This window comes from Sardina pilchardus, chromosome 17 (genome assembly GCF_963854185.1).
Source record: "Sardina pilchardus chromosome 17, fSarPil1.1, whole genome shotgun sequence".
NCBI lineage: Eukaryota > Metazoa > Chordata > Actinopteri > Clupeiformes > Clupeidae > Sardina > Sardina pilchardus.
The window spans coordinates 20,021,671-20,047,106 of record NC_085010.1 but is presented as its reverse complement, the minus strand read 5'-3'; the positions used below and the strand labels follow the sequence as shown (position 1 = coordinate 20,047,106).

The 25,436-nt window shown below is 46.4% G+C and overlaps 1 protein-coding gene and 1 long non-coding RNA gene across 3 annotated transcripts; one reads left to right on the top strand and one right to left on the bottom strand.

Annotated features, from left to right (window-relative positions):
• Positions 1–456: 456 nt before the first annotated feature.
• LOC134061878 (uncharacterized) lies at positions 457–2,546 on the bottom strand. The gene is made up of 2 exons (XR_009935394.1): positions 2,457–2,546; positions 457–2,170 (listed from the first exon to the last, which is right to left on the bottom strand). It is a non-coding gene; the product is annotated as an uncharacterized LOC134061878 (long non-coding RNA).
• On the top strand, positions 2,138–25,402 carry golgb1 (golgin B1). Of its 2 annotated transcripts, none has more exons than XM_062517696.1 (20): positions 2,138–2,193; positions 2,942–3,073; positions 4,121–4,312; positions 4,817–4,939; positions 5,521–5,682; positions 6,832–6,954; positions 7,461–7,574; positions 9,369–10,134; positions 10,582–10,661; positions 11,413–11,482; positions 11,932–17,086; positions 17,198–17,621; positions 17,957–18,190; positions 19,041–19,898; positions 20,123–20,307; positions 20,676–20,835; positions 22,140–22,222; positions 22,553–22,624; positions 23,346–23,421; positions 23,885–25,402. In XM_062517696.1, the coding sequence occupies exons 2-20, from the start codon at positions 2,993–2,995 to the stop codon at positions 24,020–24,022; spliced, it is 9,096 nt and encodes a 3,031-aa protein (XP_062373680.1). In that variant the 5' UTR covers positions 2,138–2,193; positions 2,942–2,992; the 3' UTR covers positions 24,023–25,402. The 2 variants fall into 2 exon arrangements, with proteins under 2 accessions (XP_062373680.1, XP_062373681.1); XM_062517697.1 differs by having other exon boundaries at positions 2,155–2,193; positions 2,986–3,073.
• The last annotated feature ends 34 nt before the right edge of the window (positions 25,403–25,436 follow it).

The window sequence follows — 25,436 nt, the reverse complement described above, 5'->3', positions numbered from 1 at the left end:
GTTGCATGACTTTTACAGTAAAACATGAAATTCACAGTAATTTACTGTGAGATAGTACCTGTAAATTACTGTGAAAGTCATGCAATTATTAGCCAGCAATTTACTGTAAATTCACAGTGAAACATTTTACAGTGTAGTAACGTACGCACAGCCACAGATATGCATACATGTATGCATGAACTATATAATCAATATGACCACCACTCATGGTCCATGTCGAAAGACCTGAGACTTCTTTAGGGGAGTCCAATGGTAAAACTGATTTTTTAAATGATTACTCTCGCTTACTCTCTCCATTGATTTTGCATGTACGTATGCATCTCTCAGTCTTTTGCATAATATTGAACACTATATTTTTGATCAATTAAATATGTTGTAATATAATAACGACAGCTGTGTACAGGCCAGGGCAAAGAGACATCCAAAAGCCTATTTCATTTGAAAATTACCTGTGTGTTTTTAAGATGAGTTTATTTGAAAAGTCAAATTGAAATTCATACATTAATAGTGGCCCTCTTAATGTTGGAATATATTCAAGTTAACATATCTCCATGTGGATATCACAGGTGTCTAAAATACTGTATATCTTTAAACATTCAGTTTAGAACAGTTATAGGAAATGTAAACTTCCAATACATGTTAAAAAGATTTCTGACATTGTTAGTTAGTGATCAGTACAATATAGCACACATGTTAAACATGCTGGCATGTTATAAAAGTAAGTAACATAAATTCCACTTTTATATGAATGAAAATAATGGTAATATAAATGTCATATCATATGCATTGGGTTGTTTCATTACTTGTAGCCATGATCTGATTCAACTTCAAACAATCCTAACTCGCTTACTTAAACTGCATAACCAAACCAACAGAAAGTAAACAAAACAACCAAACTATTACATAACCTGCAGCAACTAGTGGTATAGTGCTGAATATTTGAATATAGAAAATGCTTCTTTGTTTTCCATCAAATGGTACTGGCTCTATTACAATCTTACATTCTTACAGTCTTTCATGTGTGATATTCAATGCTACATTGATCATGGCTCAAAAGCAGGCTATATTGTTTTGGCCCCTTGGATGAGTAGCCTGACACACTGGTCTTGGATTGTAGCCTACAGTAGAAGACAGAGCGCTCCAATGCCCCTTTCTGGATTGACCAATGTGCTGGATATCATTAGTGGCTCTGGACATAAAAACGTCTTCCCTGGATTTTGGAGGTGTATCAGCTCTGCTTTCTTAGTATAATGTTATTTTAGTGGTTATAGGCCTACAGTGTGGCTACATACAAAAATACATGGACATATTGTATATGAAATATAAAACAGATATGATGCAACAAAGTACATATTAGTAGTGCATATCTGGCCTATGCAGATTTCTCAGTTGTTCATCATTTTGATACAAAGGTGATGCACCTAAAATCCTAGCCTGGGTGCAGCTGAACTTTAGGCCCGCTCACATCATTACACCCCCATCTTTTTCAAATAATACCAATATCACAATTTCCATAAGGCTTTTCTCATTCACTGTCGACAGAGTTGAAACGACCAACACTGGGGCGCTGCTCTCCTCATCTCTCAACCTCATCATGATCACTGACGCTGCGAGTCACTGACGAAGAGGACCGCTGTGGCACTGAGGGTTCGACTGTCCTCCTCCCCAGCCTGTTCAGGTGCCTGTAGATGGACCCGAACACTGCTGTTGTGCCCCGAGCGAACAGTGAGGTCCACCTTGCCACCTCTACCATACACCTCACTGAGCTGGACAGGAACTGTGCAAAAAGTGTGGTGTAGTGGGCAAGAAGCAACAGACTGCGGCCCAGTTGCCTGCCGTAGTTGACGATCAGATTGACCCTGACGTCAAGTCCCTTAGCTCTCTGTTGTACCATGATGAAACGCCACGGCGTTACTGACCTCGAGTGTTTGAATTTTCAATCATCTATTGAGATCATCAGTCATGCACGCCACACTACACAACATTGAACCACACACTCTCAAGCATCACCGTCGTGTCGTTGGAGTATTGGATTTTGCAAACGGTCCCTTGCTGTTGCGCAGCACGCTGTAGTCCAATCGTTGCTCAGTAAGTTTTGTTTCCGGGATGTTTGGTGATGTGGCTTAGCTTGGAAATACAGGAGACGGATTTTGTGAAATAAAAAAGCAACCTGTCCACGGAGAACTCACACAGGTAAGTGTACGATATCAACAAGCAACTACTTCTCATTCTCTGGCCAGGCGCAGCATGTAGCTGTCACACACACAAACATTGCAGCAGAATAGTGTTATAATTATCCTCATTAGCGGCTGTTTACCAGACAACACATTCCGTGCACTTCTAGAGAGCTAGCATGCGTGCTAGCACGTAGTCCCATCTGCGAGCGTATCGTACACTGTTCATATAAACACTGGAACTTGCATGTGCGATTCACAGTCTTATCGATTAATTCATACCTTTACTAGGATCGATGCGATCACTGTCATGTTTGGGTTGAGCAAGTAAGACATCCATCTTGCCAATCTTTTCTGTTGTGTAGAGGAAACCAAATGACGCAGTCGCAGTCGAACGTCCTGCTATTTCGGTCGAGTTCGGTACTGGCCGAGGGTTACCGAACCTCTTGGCTTTGTCATTACATGATTAAACATGAGATAGGTGACCAGATGCAAATCACACACTCCGCGAAAGCTCAGTATTTGTTGTGACTTGTAGGATGAAAGGAATACTTTGTTGCAGATGTATTCAAGTATGAATTGATTTGCCAGAAGTTCTGTCTAAATAATATATGTCGAGCACGTAGGTGTTTTTCATCCTGTTTATGATAATATATGCGTTATACCTTATGAATACTGATATATTCATGGTTTAATGATTTACTACAATTCTAAACATGACTGAAAATGATGTGCTGGATTCAAAGTCTTCATTTTTTCTGTCACAGTTTGCTTTGGGTTTGAATTGAGCTGTTGTCCCTCCTGCTGTCAGGGCCACCATGCTCAGCCGACTGGCCCAGGGGGTGAACTCCGTCCTGCAGGAGCTCTCTGGAGAGGAGCCTCCAGACGGGACCGCTCAGGTGAGATGCCCCGTTTCAATGACAGTTTCAATGGGAGACAGCAGTAGTGCCAGCAATGGCAAGAAGCACATGGGTTTAGTTCTACTTTCTACCTCCCACAAATACTTGCTGTGCTATGCTGTGCTATGCTGTGCTATCATGTGTGTGCAAGTGTTAGATAAATCAGATACGTACACTGACACAGATCTGAATCTGGTCTAAACATCGGCCGGGCGGCCATCACACTCCAGGTCCAGGTCTAGGTCTGCTTCAATGTCCGCTCCGATTCGCAAACTGATCAAATTGAATATAACTTGATAGTTAAAGGGAACTATTAGCTCATCTGCTGGGAATATGCAGGACTGGGTAGCTGTATCACCACTATGTTTTGTTTTGTTTTGAAAATGAATGACAGTGTTGTGTTTTCTTGTGGTCAGTCTATGAAATGCCATTACAGGGTTGGTCTTGTTACACAACTATCTGTTGATCAGCTTTTAGCATCCAGCCTTGTGGAAAAGGAAAACTACTACTATGCTCTTGTGTTATTTTCAAGCTTACTGAATATCAACTATTAATTTACACTAATGATATGGATGCAGAGAGCACATGGCGCAAATGACAGTTAGCGCCAGCGACCAGCCAAAGGCTGATAAAATATGAAAGCTGTAGGCAGAGTCCAGACATAAAATAATGATTTGCCACTGAATGGCTGGTGAATTCTGCCATTTATTTGTCTTTGGCTGTTAGATGCTCACATTTAAAAAGTTCATTTCCTCCCCTGTGCCGCATACTGTACATTCTACATCTCCATTCTTGTAGCTAATTAGAAAGTGACTGCACTACACTTATCATTTGCATTGAGACATTTCGCAGACAATAATTATTGATTTCAGTCAGAACAACTTACCTTATGTAATGGTATATGAATATACAGTATGTGCCTCCTGGGATTTTGGCCTGTGTCTGCATTATATAGCCCTCCTAGAGCACAGAGAGGAAATGAGTCTTTTCCCTGATGTCTTGTTTCCTCTCAACTCCTCTTCTCCCCCCTCTCTCTCCATCCTCCAGGAGGGTGGCCTGGTCCCCCAGCCCCTGCCTGATGATGGTGGCGATGAGGAGGTGGCCCCGCTTGGGGAGCTCGGGGCCCCGGCCGACGAAACCCTGGAGAGGCTGGCCCAGACGGAGCAGCTGGTGGTCCAGCTGAAGGAGCTGATCAGGGAGAAGGACAACCAGCTGGCCGGCACCGAGAGGCGGCTTAAGGTGAGAGGGCAGCTGGATTGTAGCGGGTATGGGGGGAGAGAGAAGCGGACAGATTGTTGATGAGATCAAAGTTTTTTTTCCTCTCTTCCTCTCTCTCTCTCTCTCTCTCTCTCTCTTGTGATTCTCTTCATGGTACATCCTCAATTTACTGTAGCAGGATTTAACATTGGTGTGTGTAAAGATGTGCTGAGAGTTGCATGTTTGGGTCCACTCCAGGCAAGTGCATGGCTGAATAGTGCGGTCAAACAGCGCAGTTTACGTTGGCCATGTAGAGGGAGGGAGGGAGAGAGAGATTGTTAATAAAAGTCTGTTTTTGCCATTATTTGAATGTAGTTAAGATGTAGTGGTGAGCATTACTGTTGGTACCAGAGCTACTCATATCAAGAGTTACCCTTGCAAACAGCGGGAAAGCAATTGTAACTGTGTGTGTGTGTGTGTGTGTGTGTGTGTGTGTGTGTGTGTGTGTGTGTGTGTGTGTGTGTGTGCTTTGCTGCATATTTCCAGGAGGAAAAAGAAGCGGGGGATGCACGTTTTACAAAGCTCAAGCTGCAGGCCAAAGCCAAGATGGCTGCTCTGAACAAACAGATTGGAGAGCTGAAAGGACAGGAGGGGCTCAACGTCAGTCAGGTAAAACTCTAAGTTGAAGTACTTGTGTGACTAGATTACAGTCTCATTACAACGTGTCTTTACTACATTAATGCATTTCCCAAAATCTTAGTCTTGATAAGGAAACAAAGCATGGCTTGTTAAACTGTGAACAATCAATGAAATAATCATTAATGGAATATTACTGTAGATAAGATTCAACGTCATTGCTATTGTGTTGAGCACAGGCACATAGTCATTGAATTGCTGTATTTAATCTCTATGTCTATCTGTATTTCTCTCTCTCTCTCTCTCTCTCTCTCTATACACGTGTGTACTTACATATGTATAAATACTTAATAGTAATGTCCTACAATTTTCACTGATAGACAAGCAGATTAACAAGAGGCAAGAATAGATGCTTTATCATAGGGCTTTTGTTTGGCTGTTCTGTCTAACGAAGACAAAACCCCCTATTGACTGCTGCTGTCCCTGCTGTGCTCAGACTAACACCATTCACTGTCAATGCCAGTGCGCTCTTGACAGCTCCTCCCCACTCATTTAATCAAGCTATCGGCCGCTGACATTCTCAATTCATCTGACTTTTGCGTTTGTGTTCCCAGAGCTCAGAGGGCTCCTTTACAATGGCGCCGGGCGTTGAGGAAGAGCTCCAGCAACTCCGAGCCAAACTCCAGGAGGAGGAGTCGGCCTCCAGGGCCCTGAACGAGCGGCTTGAGGCGGCCGAGCAGCTCCTGAATGAAAAGGAACAGGGTCACGCTGAACAGGTTTGCCTTGTTGTCACACACACTGCCACAGATGTTGTTGTTGTCACACACACCATCACGCCCACACAGATCAGGGTGTAAAATAAAACAATTACTGTAAAGAATGGCTAGGAATGTGTCTGCTTCAAAACACCTACTGTAATGGACGCCCAGACGTGTGTGCTTCAAAATACCTTCTGCATAGTTTGGGATCAGACGTAGTCTTAACCCGGTGTTCTGAACAGCCACTTAGTCCCTATATAGTGCTCTATGTAGTGAATTCGTGGGTGTTCTGAGCAAAGAGTTCGTCTTGAATCCTTGGCCCAAGAGTCTTGCTGTTACACAGCTATTTATTTGACGTATTCTAAGGTCATTCAAATGAGTGCACAGTAGAGTGCTGAAGATTTGCTAATTTGGTTAATGTGGAGGAAATATTCTGTGCACCAGTGAGCCCTGCTTGAGTCAGAGCAATGTTTACTTTTTACTCATCATGGAAACAGGAACAGGCCGGGCGGGCATGTGTGCTGTGTGCTGTGTGCTGGCTTAATAATCTCTCCATCAGCAATTGAATGGCGTTTGAAAAATGACAGGTGCAGTGTGGGATTCTAATCCTGTACACTTTTTTTTTTTAAATCGCACTGCGCGTCACAGTCCTCTCTCTGTCCGGTCAGTGTGTGTGTGTGCTCAAATAAGAAAAGAAAAAAAAAAATCTTGTCATACACAGTGGCTCAGACTGAGCCATAAATACTTCAAGCCAATTAACACGTTGCTTCAGGGGCAGAGAATAGAGGGGGGGACTCTTGCTGGCTGTTGAGCTCAAATGCAGACGGCATCTTTTAAAACTCTGCCAGTCACAAGGCAGTGAATGCCTAGATGGCTGAATGCCTCTTTTTGTGCAGCGTCAAAAAATGACAGCTGGGGGGGCGCTGTGGCACAGCAGGCTACAGCGTCCATACCATTTACGGGTCCGAGTGCCCACGGGGACCCAGGTTCGAATCCGGCCTGCGGTCATATCCCGATCCGACCCCATCTCTCTCTCCCACTTGTTTCCTGTCTACCTCTTCACTGTCCTATCATAATAAAGGCAGAAAGGCCAAAAAAATATATACTTAAAATAAAGACAGCTGAAATCACTCGTTGTGCTGCTGTCTCTCTCTCTCGCTCCCTCAGGTGCATCGACTGCAGGCGGTGATCGGAGAGAAGGACGTCCGCTTTCAGGAGCAGATCCAGAAGCACGAGGAGGAGCTGCTCGGAGTGTCCGCCCAGGCCCCGGCGGATGCGGAGCTGCAGCAGGTAACACCAGCCTCCTCTGGGGGGTGCCTCTCATTTGGTCTTTTATACATCCTCCCTTCCTTCCTCGACCCTCGTCCTCACTGATCTAGATAAAGAATGATGGGGCGGCAACAGTGGGATAGTCTATCCAGTGTTAGTTATAGATCAGTGGGAACGCCCCTCGAGGATCAAGCATCGAGGATCGAGGAGAGATGTTGAGAGGCACCCTGGGTCTCATGATGGTGCGGGTGGGGTAGAGGTATGGTAGCATAGATGGGTTGGTTTGATACAACATAGACCGTGTTTTAAGTCAGGTGATGTGACTACTATCTCCCCTTGCTACAGTACATATATAAATCATTGTGAGGCTGTACTGTACGTAGTGCATGTGTTAATGTACCTTATCAGGTAGAGTGTGCAAGTTGGCCATAAGTTATAATGGGCTCGAGATAAAACCCTGATTTTAATGGCGTTGTCTGAAGTCTCTTTTCCTTTGACGTAAACTCTGCGCTTGTCTATCCCGACAGGCACTGCGGTCATCGCAGCGACGGGTGGAGGAGCTGGAGGAGTCGCTCCATTCACGCCAGCAGGTTCTGGAGATGCTGCAACAGGAACTCAACAGTGCTGATCAGCAGAAACAGGTACACACACGGCACCATTCACATCAACACTCAAACACAGACGGGGTCTTTGGTATTATTTGCCCTCAATGGTGCCTTCCAGGCAGCGCTGCCTTCAAGGCACTACTCCCCTCAGTTTAGGGGTAGGATGAGAGTTGAGGGGGTTAGGGTTAGGAATAGGGTAAAGGTAGTGCCTTTTAGGCTGTGCTGCCTGGAAGGTGCCGTTGGGGGCATAAAACACCATTGAGCAACACAGACACAGATGTACGTAGGTAGGTGGATAGTAGGTTTGAGGTTGGAGTCTGCACCTTATGTTGAAGTCTTTGTATATAAAGGTGTTTTGCACCAGCAGATGAAGTAGATAAGTGGAACGGAGGAAACAGGATTCAGAGGCTGATGCCTCAAAAGTATTGTATTACAATTTAAGCTGAGTAGGTGTATAATAATAACATTTTCAGTACAAAGGAAACCAAAGCAAAAAGGACCTTTATCAGTGCCTTTTTCTACCTTTCATTGAAACTATATATGTGGCAGTGGCAGCTATTCAGCTTTAAGCTTTTTGTGTTGATACTTCAGCATCCGTGAAGGAAGTGTATTTCTGTCGGCGATGGTAAAAGTATGTCACCCACACACAACATCTAACCGCAACAGCAAAAAGCCCACCTAAAGCAGCTTTTCCAAATCCCAAACTACACCTGATAATTGATGTCCTAGGACGCAGTCTCAAGTTAAAAACTACACAGGATTCACAAGCATTCAACATTCATCAGCAGCTTTTGCTCAGCTAAAAGATTAAGCCGGGCAGAAGTCCTTACACAGGCCTTTACTGCACATTTGGCCCTGTCTCCATTTTCTAGTATTTCTAGTACCGTAAGCAAGATGCTTAAATGACCAGTATGCATACTGATAAAATACATACTGTATGCATCCTTTCTAGTCGCTTTAGATAATAGCATTCATTGAATGAATAGTTGCACAGTCACGCCCAAAAGTTTTGGCAGAGACACAGATTTTGTGTTTCGTAAGCTTTGCTACTTCAGTTTGTGTCGTGGTGATTTACATTGTTCCTAGATTGTTATGCAGTACAAGTGAGCTGAAATCACATGTGTTTTCTTGTGTTAACAATGGTTACCCCAAAAGTACAGCTGAAATGCTTATAACTGTTCTTCAATATACATGTGAAACAAGACAAAAAGAATCCAAAAATACTGAAGCAGCAAAATAGCCTGAGAAAATCCAGACAAACTTCTGGCAAATTTGGGATGAGAAGGATCTGGTGTCAACCGGGCTAGCAGCAAAGTTTATGAAACACAAAATAAATGTGTGTCCCTGGCAAAACTTTTGGCCACAACTGTTAGTTTATTGTCCCCAAGGGGAAATTCAGTTTCACAATCGCTGCACACTTAACTTAATACGTTACAGTTGTCTCACAGTACAGATAACACATTACATGACATAATAGTGTAGACACATTGATACATAGCACCACAGGCACATCACAAATGCAGAGCACAATAGAGCAGCCCCTTGAGGATATGCATCTGTTCTATCTATATGGTGCTATGCATCTGTAGCTATGTACTGTACCGTAGTTTCCCGACTATTAGCCGCGGCTTATACATTGATTTTGCAAAATTTCTTCAGCTATGAGGTTAATACAGGGGCACAGTTAATATGGTGTTAATATGGTTTTGTTTCTTTTAACTTGCATAAAACACTGTCCTGCGGCTTATACACAATGCGGCTTATATGCGGGAAATTACTGTATCTGTAGCATTTGAAGAAATTCTTTTTTGTTGCTGTTGCCGTGTGCAGATCCTGACCGCACAGTTCCGTCAGATGGAGGCGGAGCTGGCTGACGTGTGCAGGCAGAGGGAGGAGGAGCGGCACCAGTGGACGCAGCACGTGGCCCAGACCCAGGTGGAGCTGGGCGCCCTGAGGGCCGGCCTGGAGGCCTCCGAGAGGCAGAGGGAGGAGGCCGAGGCGCGGCAGGAGACCGCGGCCCAGGAGCGGGCTGCGGAGATGGAAGAGCTCCGGGCACAGCTGGCCGCCACGGCGACGGAACGGGAAAACAACGACGTCTTCAAGGGCGAGCTGGTGGCGCTGCGATCCAGCTTGGAGTTCGCGCTGGGCGAGCGGGAGGAGGTGATGAGGACGATGGAAGAGCACGCGGAGGCGAGAGATGCGGAGATGCTCATGCTCCGAGAGCAGCTGGCTGTGGCGGAGAGGGAGAAGCAGGAGAGGGCGAGGAGAGAAGGCGAGGAGGTGCAGAGGCTCGAGGTGGAGCTGGCCGCCCTCAGAAAGAGCCTGGAGGCGGGGAAGGAGACGCAGGGCGAAGGAGTCCACCTCAAGGACACCCTGGGTGAGCTGTGGAGGCGACTGCACTCTCTGACCGCGGGGCCTGCGGAGGGGCTGGCGGAGGAAGACGAGGGAACCGCGGCAGCGTCCGTCCCCAGCGACCCTGCCGAGTGTCTGGCTGCCCTTCAGGCTCTGGAGGCCATGATGCAGCGTCTGAGATCCGAGCGGGAGGAGAGAGAAGCACAGCTGGACCAGGTTACAGTCGGCATGGCCTCTCTCAGAGGTACGGTTATTAATTACAACTTACACAAGCATTTTAAGGGGCTGTACTAAACAGCTTGCCAGCTTTACACAGGCCTAGGCTCTCATTACATTTGCATATTATTTCATTTTGTGTCAAAGCGACTTATACTACTCACAAAAAGTTAGGGATATCTGGCTTTAGGGTAAAATTTTTGGAAAATGTAAAAAGTTCTAGCTGCAGTGATATTATATCATGAAAGCAGGGCATTTAAGTAGGAGCATGTAATGCTCAAACAATATTTTGAAACAAATTTTTTAAACAAATTTCCCCCGAAAGCCGACTATCCCTGACTTTTTGTGAGTAGTGTACAAAATGGTTTACAGTATGGTAAATGGTTTAACAGAGCCTTCAGTCTGACAACTTTATTCTCAGTTAATATGAACAGTGAGTGTCATTTATTTCATTTCAGTGAATTTTGTCTTTCAGGACAATTGGATAAAAACACAACTGAAAGGGAAGAAGCAATTGCCAGGATACAGGAACTGGAACAGCAAATAAACAATCAGGTTTGTTTAATTTTTGTCTTTTGTTTTTAAAAACATAGTGAATTTTAGAAAGGGAAAGTCATGAAGCTCTCCAATTTAGTAATATAATTATGGAAAAAAAATATCAATCTAGTGCATGCTATTCAATATACAAATAATTGTCCCACAATTTCATAAGAGAAAAAGGTTTACAAATGTCTGCCCACTGATCATCATGGGCACTGGAGCAATCTCTTGCCCTGACCCCATTTGGTCAGTGAGATGGGAAACGGCTATGTAACAACAGCAGACAGACAGAGACAATCAGACAGACGCAGGTCGAGGTTAATACACAGACAGACCAGCGCGCCTCCTTGGGTCATATCAGTTTTAATCCACTCTCCTTTGACAGCAGCACGTGTGCAGCACTGACCTTCATGCTGGAGCTTATACATACCGTAATTTCCCGACTATTAGCCGCGGCTTATACATTGATTTTGCAACATTTCTTTAGCTATGAGGTTAATAAACTGGGACAGTTAATATGGTGTCAATATGGTTTTGTTTCTTTTAACTCGCATAAAACACTGTCCTGCGGCTTATACACAATACGGCTTATATGCGGGAAATTACTGTATTGTGACAGTTAACACAATAAGCAGCAGTACTTTCACTAAATGTAATTATTAAAGCTCTCTCAGCATTGCACTGGCACTTTCATGGTGTGTTTTTGTATGCATGCATACTCTCTGCAGCCATTAGATACCTCTTGTGCATGAATTCTCTCTCCCAGGTCGCCGGTGAGTCAGCAGGAGAGCATGTGACTGACCAGTCCCAGGAGGATTTGACGAGGGCGGACACAGGTGACCTGTCATACAGTTCTTTGTTTGCCTTTGTTGCTGAGAACACTAAGCAAAGCAAAGCAAAGCAAAGCTAAAGGACTTTGACCTGCTGTTGCTTCTGCACTGAATTTTTTTATTGATTTGTTCAGCCCTAACTATATTTTAAGGCCCAGCTTAAAATGAAAGTATTTGTAAATTAGATTTTTTTTATCATGTTGACACACTCTCTATGTAAATGTGTTTAAACCTGGAAGAAACAGTGATTTTGTCCTGTCCTGTGTAACTAAAACTTTAAAACCTCATACTAAATATAGCACATTCTAAAAATATATATATAAAAAAGATCAAATCTGTGTACATTAAAATCCATTCACACCCATGTTCATTCAAAGTTACACATCCTTCAAATATACAGTCTTTGCTGAATTATTAAACAAGCACTGTTTTTTTTTTTCTTCTCTTAATCCCAGATACAGCAGAAGGACAAGTCGAGGTAAACGGTCTGCAATCAAACATCTTGGCCTTGGAGCAGCAGCTGCAAGAGAAAGAGAATGAACTTGTTTTCCTCAAGGAACAGCTTGCCATCTCAAGTCAGCAAATCATTGAATGCCAAGAGCCTGGGAAGGAGCAGAGCAACGAGGCCACCTCTCTTATGCAAGACAGCAGTGGAGCCCTGCCAGACCCACTAGACGACACAGCAGAGGAAGAAACAACTCTTGTGGCAGACGAGTCATCTATTATGTACACCTCTGCTGATAACGGGAGCAGTCCTGAACTCATTCAGCCTCAGACTGAATCCCCGGGAGAGTCCAAAGGTGCTTCCTCGGATGAGATGGTCACTAGCAGTGACTCTGAAGTGGCCCACAGCAGCTGGACCCTCTTGGAGGCGGTCAATCAGGAAGGTGGTCAGGACTGGCCTTCTGTAATGCAAGACCTAAGCCAGCTGCACATGCAGTCTTGGGAGGAAAGTGCTGAGCAGGATAGGTCCACTTCCTCCATAGTGCAGGTGGAGTCATCATCAGTTGTCATCCGAGAGACAGTACAGGTGAACGTAAGCCAGCAGATGGCCTCCCTTGTGGATGTAGAGTCTGGTCCTAGTCAAGCTTTTGCTCAAGCCTTGGCAGATGAGCTCCAGAAGAGGTACAGTGAACTGCTGGCTGAGTTGGAGAAACTGAGAGCTTCAGCTTCTCAATCTGAAGAAAAGGCCCTGGGGCTTGAAGAGCAGCTCCAGTCTGTCACTATCAGTAGGGAAGAGGCAGAGACCAGGGCTCTGAGCTACGAGGAGGAACTGAGGGCTGTTAAGGCTGAGATGGACATGCTGCCTCAGCAGAGGGATGCAGTAAAGGTCTTGGAAGAGCAGCTGGCCAGTTTGGAGTCAGACTCTCAAACCAAAGAGCAGAAGATCCTTGGTCTGCAGGCAGACTTGGAACAGGCTCAGCGTTCACTTGGTGAGCAAGAGGGCCAGGCTAGGATGCTTAGCGCTCAGCTGGAGGACAAGGAGCTCAGTGCTGCAGAGCTGGAGAGAAAGCTTGAGGAGGTGGAGTCAAGACTGTTGGAGGTCACCCAGGCCGAGGAGCTGGCAGAGACCTCCCTCAGTGAAAAAACGGCAGAGATTGAAGACCTGCAGGTGCAACTATCCGAGAAGGAACAGGAGATGATGGAGCTGCATGACAGCATAAGTGCCAAACTGCAGCAAGCTGGCGAGGAGAAGTTCCAGGTCTCCAGTGAGGTCAAGAAGCTCAAACAGCAGATTTTAGAGATGGAGAGTGTGTCAGGTGAGCAGAGGAAAACGGAAGGCAAGGAGGATGTTACCAATGACGGTGAAGAACTTGTAGGCTTGCGAAAAGAGAGAGAGAGCTTGTTACAGAAGATGTCTACTATGAAAAAGGATGGAGACTTGATTAAAAGGAAATTGCAGGCAGCTCTGGTGCAGCGTAAGGACCTAATGAAGAAGGTTGCTGCCTTTGAGGCACAAGCAGAGAAAAGCAAAGAGCAAGGTGAAGATGCAGATGTTAAACCCTGTGGCTCTCCAACTGATGAGATCAGAGAGAAAGAGGAGGAGATACAGAGAATGAAAGTGCTGCTAGAAGAAGCTAGAGAGACTAAGAGGTGCAAAGAAGAGGCCGTGGAGAAGCTTGAACATCAATTGTCAGAGCAGGAGAAAGCCTTGATTGCGGTAAATGCAGAAAATCAGAGACTGGCCGAGGAGATGAACAGTATGAGCCAGAGCCAGAGCCAGAGCCAAGTACCACAGGATGAGGAAGAGAAGGCAAGTCTGCAAATCAAAGTAGGGTCCCTAGAATCTGACCTTGAAAGGCTTCAGAAGAAGCTTCAGGATGCTGAGGAGGCACGTAAGGACACCATCCGCAAAGCTAAAGAGAAAGACCGCCACCACCGCGAGCAGCTGAAACAACAGAGGGAAGATCACAACGCCTTTCTGGAGCGCTTTGAGGCTCAGAGTGGACAGTTGGATGACTTACTCAATCGACTGAAGGAGCTGGAGGACCTGCAGATGCTGAGAGTGGATGAGGAGGCAGCACCGCAGAGAGTTCAGGCTGAACCTCTGGTCGAAAAGCCAGAGAAATCAGTTTCCAGCGACTGGGCCCAGGAAGACTGGGTGGACTTTGCTGCTCCTGAGACAGAAGCACAGCAGAAAGAAGCAGAGGACCAGACATCATCTTTAACACCAGCTTCAATACCAACACCAGCAGTAAGCAGCGAAAATGAGCCCACCTTCAAAGCTCTCAGGGAGGAAATTGAGGCTGAGCAGGCTTCCCGTGCGGAGCTGGAGGGCTGCTTGAAGGAGACCCAGAATTCTCTGTCACTCAGAGAGGCTGAGATTCTTGAGCTAGGTAAAGAGCTACAGACACTGAAGGAAAAAGACAAGCAGATTGATATGCTTTCTAATGAACTGGAAGCCTTAAGGGAGAAATGTGTCCAGGCTGAGGCACATGCGGAAATGCTGAAACAGGAAGTGGAAGAGGTCACAACGGCGGCCAAGGCAAGCCTCTCCGACTCAGCCACTCCCTTTGCATTGCTGCAGGCCGAGGCGGAAGAGTTCAAGCAATTCCTAAATGAAAAGAATGATGAGATCATGAATCTAAGCCAGCAGTTGTCTGACCAGAACAGTTTACTTCAGAAGATGCAAGAGACTGTGTCAGAGAAGGACAAGCTCATTAACTCCCTCCAGGAAAATTTGACGGCAGAACAGGAGAAGAGTCAGCGGCTCGAGGCCGAGGTCCCTTTGAGGCAGGAGGAGGAGAAAGGCAGCAATGCTAAACTCCAACAGCTGCAGCGAAAGTTCCAAGCCGCTCTCATTTCTCGAAAGGAGGTTTTGAAAGAGAACTCAACACTAAAAGAAGAGCATGCTGCTGCAGAGAAGACTGTGTCGGAGCTACAGAAGAAACTTGAGGATGGAGAGGCAGAGCTTAGCAAGCTGAGAGCGGAAAGAGGGAGGCTGATCGAGGAAGTGGATCGAAGCCTAGTGGAGAACCAGAGCCTTGGAGCTTCCTGTGAAAGCCTCAAGCTAGCTATGGATAGCTTGCTGAGTGAGAAGGAAGCTTCTAGACAGCAGGCGGAATCAGCAAAAGAGGAAGCTGCACAAGCATCCCGTGAATGGGAGGAAAAGGTGCAAGGCATGAAAGATGAGTATGAAACTCTGTTGAAATCCTATGAGAACGTCAGCGATGAGGCAGAGCGAGTGAGACGAGTTCTTGAAGCTGCTCGTCAGGAGAGACAGGAAGTGGCTGCCAAGGCCCGTGCCCATGAAAGTGCCCGACAAGAAGCTGAGAAAATGGCTGAGGAATCACAGAAGGAGGTAAATGCTGTGAAGGACAAGATGAGGAAGTTTGCAAAGACCAAACAGCAGAAGATTTTGGAACTAGAGGAGGAGAATGAACGGCTTAGGGAACAAGATGAAAGGGGTGGGATTAGAAGGGACGACAGGGAGTTGAAGAAGGAACTCCAGAGAGTAAAGGCTGAGTTGGAAACACTCAGAGCGGAGTTGGACTCTACCAAGACTCAGCGAGACTCTTTGGAACAGCAGACAGTAGAGCTGATGCAACAGTTGAGTGAAGAGAAGGAGAGGGTGACATCAGAGACAGCATCCTCAAGCACAAGTGTTCCGGTGGAGGAGGTAGTAGTAGCACAGGAGTCAAGTGTAGCGCTGACTGAAATGATCCAGGATGTACCTGATAGTCCACCACAGTCTACCACAGACGTTGATCAGAAGGAGTTACCACCACAATCTGAACCGTCTGTGGAGTCTGGACCAGAACCTGTGGAGTCAGCAGAGGAGACACCAAAGATTGAGGCGATTGAAGATGCTCAGGACCAAACCCGGGACCATGTGAGGGAGTTGGAGGCCTCGCTCCAAACAGCACAGCATTCAGTGAAGGAGCTCGAGGCTGCCCTGGAGGCAGAGAAGCAGTCAAGGGCAGAACTGGAGGCTGAGATTACTTCTCAGTTAACCTCTCTAGAACAGCAATTAGCAGAGGCCAAAGGGAAAGAAGATGCCCTCCAAGAGGAGATCTCAAAGAGGGAAGAGCAGCTGAAAGAACTTCGCACTAGCCTGGAAGCTGAGAAGGATGACCTGGAAGAGCGCCTGATGAACCAGCTCGCACAACTAAATGGGAGCATCGCTGGCTACCAGCAAGAGGCGGCCGACAGCAGGGACCGCTTAGCAGACCTCCAGCGAGAGGTTGAGAGGCTGGAGCATGAACGAGCAGAACTGGAAGCGCTGGCAGATAGTGAGAAAGATCGAGCATGCCGGTTGGAGGAGGACAAACGTCAGGCACAGAGGGAGAGAGCCGAGGCAGAGGCGGAGTCCGGAAAACAAAGGGAGCTAGAGCAGAAGCTGAAGTCTGCCCAGAGGGTCAAGGAGGGAAGCCAGAGCCGAGCCAAACAGCTCGAGGAGCTCCTGAGGGAGAAGCAGCTAGAAGTTCGCCAGATGCAGAAGGATTGCATCCAGTATCAGGAGAGGATCAGCGAGCTCGGCAAGGAGACCAAAGCACTGCTGCTGAACAGAGATGAGATCAAGGTGGAACTGGAGGCTTCTCGCCAGGAGACCACAAAGGCACTCGAGGAGAAGGCCAAGACGGAGCAGGAGCTGTCTGAATGCAAAGGGGAGTTGGAGGAGACTCAGAAAGCAGCCAGTCTGTCACAAGCAGAGAGTGCAGCCTTAAAAGAGACGGCGCTTAAGCGGGAGGCTGAAATCAAAGCTGAAGCTGAGGAAACTCTCGATGAGGTGAGGTACCGCCTGGGAGCGGAGATGAAACACCTCGAGCTCCGATTGGAAGAGTCATACCGGGAGCGAGAAAGGGACGAAGATGTGATACAGGAGATTCGAGAAGTTGCTGAGGTTTCCAAAAGAGACGCCCAGGGAATGAAGGCCAGACTGGACGAGTCTCTGGCACGGCTGGCTGCGTTCTCACGTTCCATGTCCTCTCTGCAAGATGATCGCGATAGAGTGCTGGATGAGGCCCGGCAGTGGGAGAACCGCTTCCACAGTGCCCTCCAGGGGAAGGAGGCAGAAGTGCAGACAGCAGAGAAAAAAGTTAGTGAGCTCAGTGAGCAACTGCAGAAGGAAACCACACAAAAGGAGGAGCTGCAGTTGTCACTAGAAAGGTTAGTATTGTCTTGATAACCCAGAATAACATTGCATTTTTGACTTCCCATGCCATTCATTATCTATAATCAATGTTTAATGTTTAATGTTGAATTGTGTCTTTCATGCAGACTGCAGAAAGCAGAAGCAGAGTGGCAGGCCAGATGGGATGAAGTGGAAAAGAAGCACAGTGACATTGTGGCCGCTCTGGAGAAGGAGAGAGGGGACCTGAAGGAGTCGCTTACCCAGGCTGAGAGCTCCCTGGCCCAGGCACGGTCCCAGCTGACCGCCCTGGAGACGGAGGTGGAGGGGCAGAACCACAGGACGAGCGCTCTGGAGGAGGCTGTGGGGAAGCTGCAGGGAGAGCTCAACGAGGCCAGGACACAGCTGAGGGAGAGGGAGGCAGAGGAGAGGAGGCTTGGCCTGAGTCTGGAGCAGCTGGAGACCGACCTGAGGTCCTCCAAGAACCTGACAGAGTCACTGCAGGCTGAACTGAGTGAGAAGGAGAAACGAGAAGTTGAGCTTCTAGGAGAGAAAGAGCAGGCTGTGACAGTGGTAAGTAAATCACAGATACATTTTATTTGTGGTCATACAAAACACTAAACAAGGGTGAAAATATGTTTAATAGGCTAGTGGTTGCTCACAATTGTTTTTAGAAGGACTGACTTTATATATGGGAAAGTAAAATATTTCCTAACACACTTTGATGTCATACAGACACAGTTATAGACAAAGACATAGTATCTTTGATAAAACTTTGTCCATTTGAGTGTCTGACTTTATGACGAACAAAAGATTGTTTCCATTACCTTTTCATTGCCACAGAACCGGCTTGCTTTTTTTTAAAAGGTATCTTGGTAAAACGTTTTTTTGCTCATGTTGTACACCAGGCTGTGGAAGAGGCCCGGCGGGAAGCAGACCTGAGGGCAGAGACAGCAGAGAAGGAGGTGGAGGAGAGGAGAGAGGAGGTGCGAGGTCTGGAGGAGAAGCTCCACAAAGCTGAAGAGGACGGCAAACACAGCAGAGCTCGTCTGGAGGCCTTCACCAAGGCCATGGGTTCCCTGCAGGATGACAGGGACCGTGTGCTCAGCCAGTACAAACAGCTGGAGGAGCGCCATCTGCAGGTATGGAGGGCTTATTGAGGCACTACATGGACTTAAGTAGTCTCCTGATGTGGTTTAGTCATGGGGCCATTTGTTCAAGACGCTTTAAATATTTTATGATTCAGAGGCAGGCAACATAACATTCTGCATAAGACACTGAAGCCAAGACCCATTACTGGGAATACACATCATACATCATGCTGTTTTTTTAAAAAGAGATAATTATCTTGGTGCCTCTGTAATATTGAATTGATTATCCCAGACATTGGCAAGCTCACTGATGAATGTGCACTCCTTTTTGCAGTCTAACCCTGCCCTTACATTATCTAACTCAGAGCCATGTAGAGCGAGTCTCTATGACTCTGATCTAACCCACCTGAGGTGTCATATTGTCAATCTTTTCTGTTTGCTGTGAATTTTCCATGAATAGAATATTTGCTCACAAACATTTTAACAAGGTAGTCCTCTGTAAACTTACAGGGGACATGGATAAATAGTTAGCATTGAAATGTAATGTTTACACAACATTTTTCAAATTGTACTGTTCTGTTCAAAGAAAATATGCTCCCCATGAATGTTCGCCTGTTTGCCGAATTTGAACGCATCTCTGTTCTGCCTCCACCCGCCGCTTTAAAGAGACCCTATGCAACTTTCTGCAGGAGACGATCGCTCCTTGTTTACATCTGGAAGTCTGAGATGAAGAACCACGCTTGCAATTTATATATTTAAATATAGCCTATACATGTATAAATATACACGCTAAAGCTGTCGGGGAAGCTCTGCAGAGAAAATGCAAGCATAAAACGAGCGAAAACGAAATCGCCAATCCTGCATAGTTCCTCTTTAAACGAACCCTGCTCTGCTCCTACAGGTCATGATGGAGAAGGACGGGCTCATCCAGGAGGCTGCCGGCGAGAACAACAGCCTGAAGGAGGAGATCCGCACCCTGCTGGTCCAGCGCGACGACCTCCACGCCGAGAAGGCCAAGCTGGCCGCCCAGCTCCACAGCTACCGCGACGACCTGAACCAGGTGCTCAGCATGAAGGACTCCCAGCACAGGCAGCTGCTGGCCGCCCAGAAGGAGCAAATCAGCGCCCTGGAGCGGGAGAAGCAGGAGCTGGAGGCTGTGGTGCGGGACCTGGGCAGCCAGGGACACCTCGCAGGGGGTGAAGTGGGGGTGGAGGAGGAGATGGTCGCAGTGGAGAGGGAGAGTCTGAGCCGGGCGGGCGCCGAGAGGAGGCGGCAGGAGGTGCAGGACGCGCCTGGCGCAGAGGTGGAGAAGCTGAGGGAGCAGCTGGAGGTGGCCAGGGCCCGGGCGGAGGAGCTGGAGGAGACGCTGGCGGCGGAGCGGGAGGCGCAGGGGGCCGACTCGAAGGAGCTGAGCGAGCTGCGCTGGGAGGGAGGCGTGCTGCGGACCGAGAGCGAGACGGCCGCGGAGCGCGTGGCCGAGCTCGCCCGCGACCTGATGGTCGTCGAGCAGAAGCTTCTGGAAGAGAGGGAGTCGGCGGCCAAGCTGCGGGCGGAGAACGAGTCGTTCGGGCGTGCCATGAGCTCGCTGCAGGACGCCAGGGATGGAGCGGTCAGCGAGGCCCAGGAGTTGAGGCGCAAGGTGGAGGAGATGTCAAAGGGAGGGCAGAAACAACAGGCTCCCTCTGGTGGCAGCTCAAAGGGAGAGGTGTGGGGGCTGAAGAACGCCCTCTCAGCCCTGCAGAACGAAAGGGAGAGACTGGTGAGAAACACATGGTTGTTATAATGTGATGACTGGTACATAATCATACGCATTTTGCACTTTTTTTTTTTTATAGATTTTCCATCTCAAAAACAAAAAAAGATCAAGTGAATTTTGTATCAACATTATCTTAAAAAACAATATCTTCTACAGTATGTATGTTAATCGTTGTTTATTATCAAATTTGTCTTGAAAAATGTCCCCTTCTTCTACCTGCCCCTAAGCTGGAGCACTTGCACAAGCAGGACGCAGAGCTGGGCATGCTACGCTCCGGAGATGTAGCCAAAGTGATCCAGGAGATGGCCGAGGAGCGGAAGAAGGCTGGTGAGAGGGTGGAGAGTATGGGCAAAGAGATAGAGGAGAAGGACATCCAGCACGAGATGGCCAAGCGGGAACTAGAGGTGCTAAGGTATGTAGGCTACACCCTAGTGTATTTTCTGTATCTGCCATGGTTATGTCAATTAACTGTTATGTCTGTGGTATGGAGACAGGAAAGAATGGAGAATTAATAATGATAATAATAATACATTTTATTTATATTGCGCTTTACATCAATTAAATGATCTCATAGTGCTAGAATTCTCTCATATCATTCTATTTATGGTATTTTTTATGGTCCCTCTGTTCTTTTTCAGCTCATGATTTTGGAAAACCAGTTCCCTTTGTCACCATGTGTCAGCCATATTGATCTTTTCCCATGCTTTCTGTCTTTTGCCCATCCTTCCCCTGGCCCCGGTATCTGACATTTCTTATCTTTGTTCTTATTCTCGTCTTCAGACTGGAGCAGGTGGACTGGCAGGCCCAGGCGGAGCTCCTGAAGCAGCAGACGCTGGTCACCCTGTCCGACCGCGACCAGCAGCTGCGGCAGCTCACGGCCATGCTGGAGGAGGCTCGGGCTCAGCAGCCCAAAGTCACGCAGGAGCACTACCAGAGAGAGGTGAGGGGAGATGCAGGCACACACACACACACACACACACACACACACAGAGACAGCTCACGGCTATGCTGGAGGAGGCTCGGGCTCAGCAGCCCAAAGTCACGCAGGAGCACTACCAGAGAGAGGTGAGGGGAGATGCAGGCACACACACACACACACACACACACACACACAGAGACAGCTCACGGCTATGCTGGAGGAGGCTCGGGCTCAGCAGCCCAAAGTCACGCAGGAGCACTACCAGAGAGAGGTGAGATACAGACACACGCACACACACACACACACACAGAGACAAAGACACAGACACACTACCAGAGAGAGGTGAGGGGAGATGCAGGCACACACAGGCACACACACACACACACACACACACAGAGAGACAGCTCACGGCCATGCTGGAGGAGGCTCGGGCTCAGCAGCCCAAAGTCACGCAGGAGCACTACCAGAGAGAGATGAGGGGAGATGCAGGCACACACACACACACACACACACACACACACACACACACACAGAGAGACACTACCAGAGAGAGGTGAGGGGGCGCACACACAGCCATTCCTCACAGAAAACAACTATAGCAATCAGGGCTCAACGTTAACTTTTAAAAGAGGTCACCAGCTTTGCCAACTTTGCAACCAGGCATGAGGTTTGGTTGCCACTTGTAACAATTTGGTAGCTAAGGGCAACTTGGCAACCATTAAAGCCCAGATAGCAATACTGTAAGACTTATATAGTAGTTCTATGGCAGTGTGTAATGCTTCTTTGATGTTCTGTAATATTATAGTATATATTATAGTATATATTACATTACTATAGTACAGTCAGGTAGTGCTTCGACCCAAAATACTATAAGAGATCTATAATATCTCAAGTATTCCTATGAGATTGCTTCAATATTTGGTATGTTCCCAAATACTATAAGATTCCTGTAGTAGTCATAAGGGAGGCAAAAACACACTCATGTCTTGGAGAAGTACTGTTTGTTACAAATTGATTACTTTTGTTAATTTGCAGAACCACTTTATTGCTGTATTTATCTTTTAAGTGACCCACCACACAGATAAATTTACATTCAAATGTATTAGTATAGCACAGTATCATACACAGTGGTCATTTAGTGTGCTTTACATTGTATGCATAGAACAGTGGGACTACACAGATTAGGGATGCTTTTTACCTGTTCTCCCTATACAGCAACCCTGTGTCCTCTAAAGTTATTCAGATTTGTGCTTGTGACTTTTCAGAAAGTGTCCCGTTTTGTGTGTGTAAAGGCATTGAGGTGGTTTTGTGTTTGTGCTCTGTAGGAGAACCAGGCAGACAGCGCCCCCGGAGGCCCTCAGGAGAAAAGTGAGAACTACAGGGCAGAGGTGCTGGAGCTTCAGCGCAGGTACCCAATCAAATCTCACAAATGTTTTACTCTGAGGTCCAAACCAGTGAGTTGGAAGCACAGTTTAAGAGACCTAACACACACATACTGTAATACATGGTCTGTTTTTTTCATACACATATTTCCTGGTCTGTTGATGATCTACTACTGATTAGAATGGTAAAACTCAAGTCATTGAGTAGGCTTACAGAGGATGCACACACACACACACACACACAAGCGCACACTCACACAGCCAAAGATATACAAAAACACAACATGTAAGCAGCACGAGTTATTGACCCGATATAAAAATGTTTATGTGAAATGATTGGTTTCTGTCCTTGTCAGGTTGGATGAGGAGCTGGAGCAGAGGACAGTAGTGGAGGAGCAGCTCATGGCTGCCCAAGATCGCCTTAAATGGTACGACCTCAACGACCCCCCAATGACAATCACTTTTGCCATTTGCCTCTGTAGTCATACGTCAAACCATGGAGGTATTATAAGAACTGGAGAAAGTGAACAAGTCCCGCCCCCATTCATTTCAATGGGAATGCTAGGCTAGTGAAATGTGCCAAAATTGAACGATTTTTTCAGGCTTCAACATGGCGTTTCAAGGGGCTTGTTTCCGGTGCCGTTTTACTTAGCCAATTAAGTGCCAGGTTACCGATTGACGTAAGGTACAGAAGGAGAGCTCGTGCCCACACTAAGCTCGTGCATGAGCTGAGAGTGGAACAGCCACCAATCAGCATGAGTAAAACGCAGGTAAAACGGCACCGGACATGATGTATTTCTGGAAAATGGCGACGAGGAAGTGCTTTGCTAATCGGCGAAGCTAATCAGTCAAATCCTGACCCCCTGCGTCAAACACAATCATATGTCTGTATAGTGTTACCATAGAGTCCCTGTGAGATGTGAGATTGTCCTCTCCTTGATATTGGATGTGTGTGTTTGTGAGTGTGAGAACGACACAAAAGACAGAGAGAGTGTTCCTTTCTCAAAGAGCCAAAGCATAGTTATTTGCAGCATAATGATCTATTGCATTTTACAGTTCATTAGATTATGGATTGCATTATTTTATATGAACAAAATATCAATGGAACTCATTAACATTAGCAATATAATTATTTTTTTCTGCGTTTAGGTATGCACAGGCTGAATTGCAATCTACATCAGAGACGTCTGTCCTTATTGAACCACCAGAGGGTGCTGTTACAAGGGTGAGCATGCTTTTAATATTTCAAATACTGCGTTTTGTTTATCTTTGCAGACATTGTTATGATCATATACTGTAGGTCATTCCTTTACATGTTTTGTTGGTCAGCATATGAACTTCTGCATTGAGCTTTTTCCTAACTGTGACATTTGTCCTCTGTAATTGCTGTCTTCCTCTTCTTGATCACCCTCTTCCTTTTCTTTGTGTCTACCGACTGCCATTTCTTCTTCCTCTCTCAATTTCCCTCTTTCTCTCTCAATTTATCTGACTGTTGCTCCATCTCATATCCCTCCATCTCTCTGTCTCCCTTTCTTTCTCACCCCCTCCCCTCCCCACCCCCCTCGCTCTCTCTCTCTCTCTCGCTCGCTCTCTCTCCCTCTCTCTCTCTCCCTCTTTTTCTCTCTCTCTCTCGCTCTCTCTCGTTCTTGTTCTCTCTCTCTCCTTCTTTCTCTCTATCCCTCTCTCAGAGTCGGAGCGGTGGGCCCGGACTGGTACGGATGCTGAGGGCGAGCCTCTGCTCTCGCCAGCGCACCCCTCTGCTGGTGTCTCTGTATCTGTTGACGGTGCACGTGCTGCTGCTCATGTGCGTGGGAGGCTACCTGTGAGAAAGAGAGAGAGTGCCACCTAGGGGTCAGAGAGATGAACAAACACCAGCAAGACTTCAGAAGCACACACACACACACACACACACACACACACACACAAATACTGTACGTTCAGATTGAGCAAGGTGATGATGGTTATGTACAAACCTAAAGGTGATAATATTTCCAACTCCACATACTGTAGATCTGACATCGAACCAGTCAGAGGGTGGACTGCTGACATTGTCAGAGCCTTTCAAAATGGCTGAATTCAGGTTTTAATGTTTATTAATAACACCAAATTACCATTCTAGATGCTCACGTAAATGTATAAATTATATGGAAGAATAAAGATGAGCAGCGCCAGCTGTGCACTACCTCGAAATCGTATTTCCTTGCCCGTGTTTGGGCACTTCCATTTTATGAAGGGACGTCAGTGTGAAGTGGCACACCGACCATGCTTGAGCGCAAACTGTGAACACATTGTGTATTAGGTGCCTTGGGATTTAAGTAAAGGTGGATACTGAGCTTCGGGGGTTTGTTCATCTCTCTCTCCGACCCGTTCTTCTCTCTATGCCCACAAACCAGCCATCACTTCCGACTACACTAAAGGACACCGTCACATTTTGATAAAAAGTTAAACATAAAAAGAGAGAACCTTTTCTACTACATTCCCTGTATTTATGAGCACCTTTTTAAAAGTTATATTTTGTTTTCAGCTCTTTATTCCTGTAGTAAAGAGCACACAGAGTAGTTAAGGATGTGCAATGGTGTGTTTCATTCATCTTGGCCATACAGGTGAATGTGAATACTGTGTGTCTGTGTGTGTGTGTGTGTTTGATTGTGTGAGAGAGAGTGTGGTAAGGGGACTACTGTGTGTACCCAGTATTTGTACAACAGTGTCATTATTCATGTTGAACTACTTTGCCAAACGTGTGCAATACTTCCATTAACATGCTATAGATTGGTTCCTGGGTTGTTCCCTTTTACTTTAACCCTTATCACAAAATCAACTTCTCACTCACTCATCGTCTTACCAATGAAATTTAAGAAGCTGGTAGGCTACTACCTGTAATAGGCTACTATTACAAAAACTGTACTGTTATTCATGACTTTGAAAATAATTTATTCCATGATTTGTGTCTTCGCTTATAGACTGACTCTTTACGTCTCATCCAAGTGTCCCCGTACTGCTGTATACTGTAATAGACCTGTTTGGCTGTATAAATGTAGACTGTTCGGACGGTTATGTTGTTACTATCGAAAGTGGAGTTTGAAGCACAGCCCAAAGTGGGTTAATTATTTGATCTCTAACTGATATGTAAAATACACTTCTGCTTATATTTCCATTCTATTCTTCTGTCTTTAGGGCTATTTTTCAAATAAAAATATTTATGGGAAGATTTAAATTGTGATTCACTTATTATATCTACTT

Excerpts from the sequence above, each read along its gene's own strand:
- golgb1 (XM_062517696.1), top strand. The coding sequence starts at position 2,993 with ATGCTCAGCCGACTGGCCCAGGGGGTGAACTCCGTCCTGCAGGAGCTC. Across the intron at positions 10,135-10,581 it reads CGGCATGGCCTCTCTCAGAG|GACAATTGGATAAAAACACA; the intron begins GTACGGTTATTA and ends TTTGTCTTTCAG. Across the intron at positions 22,223-22,552 it reads GTGCTGGAGCTTCAGCGCAG|GTTGGATGAGGAGCTGGAGC; the intron begins GTACCCAATCAA and ends TGTCCTTGTCAG.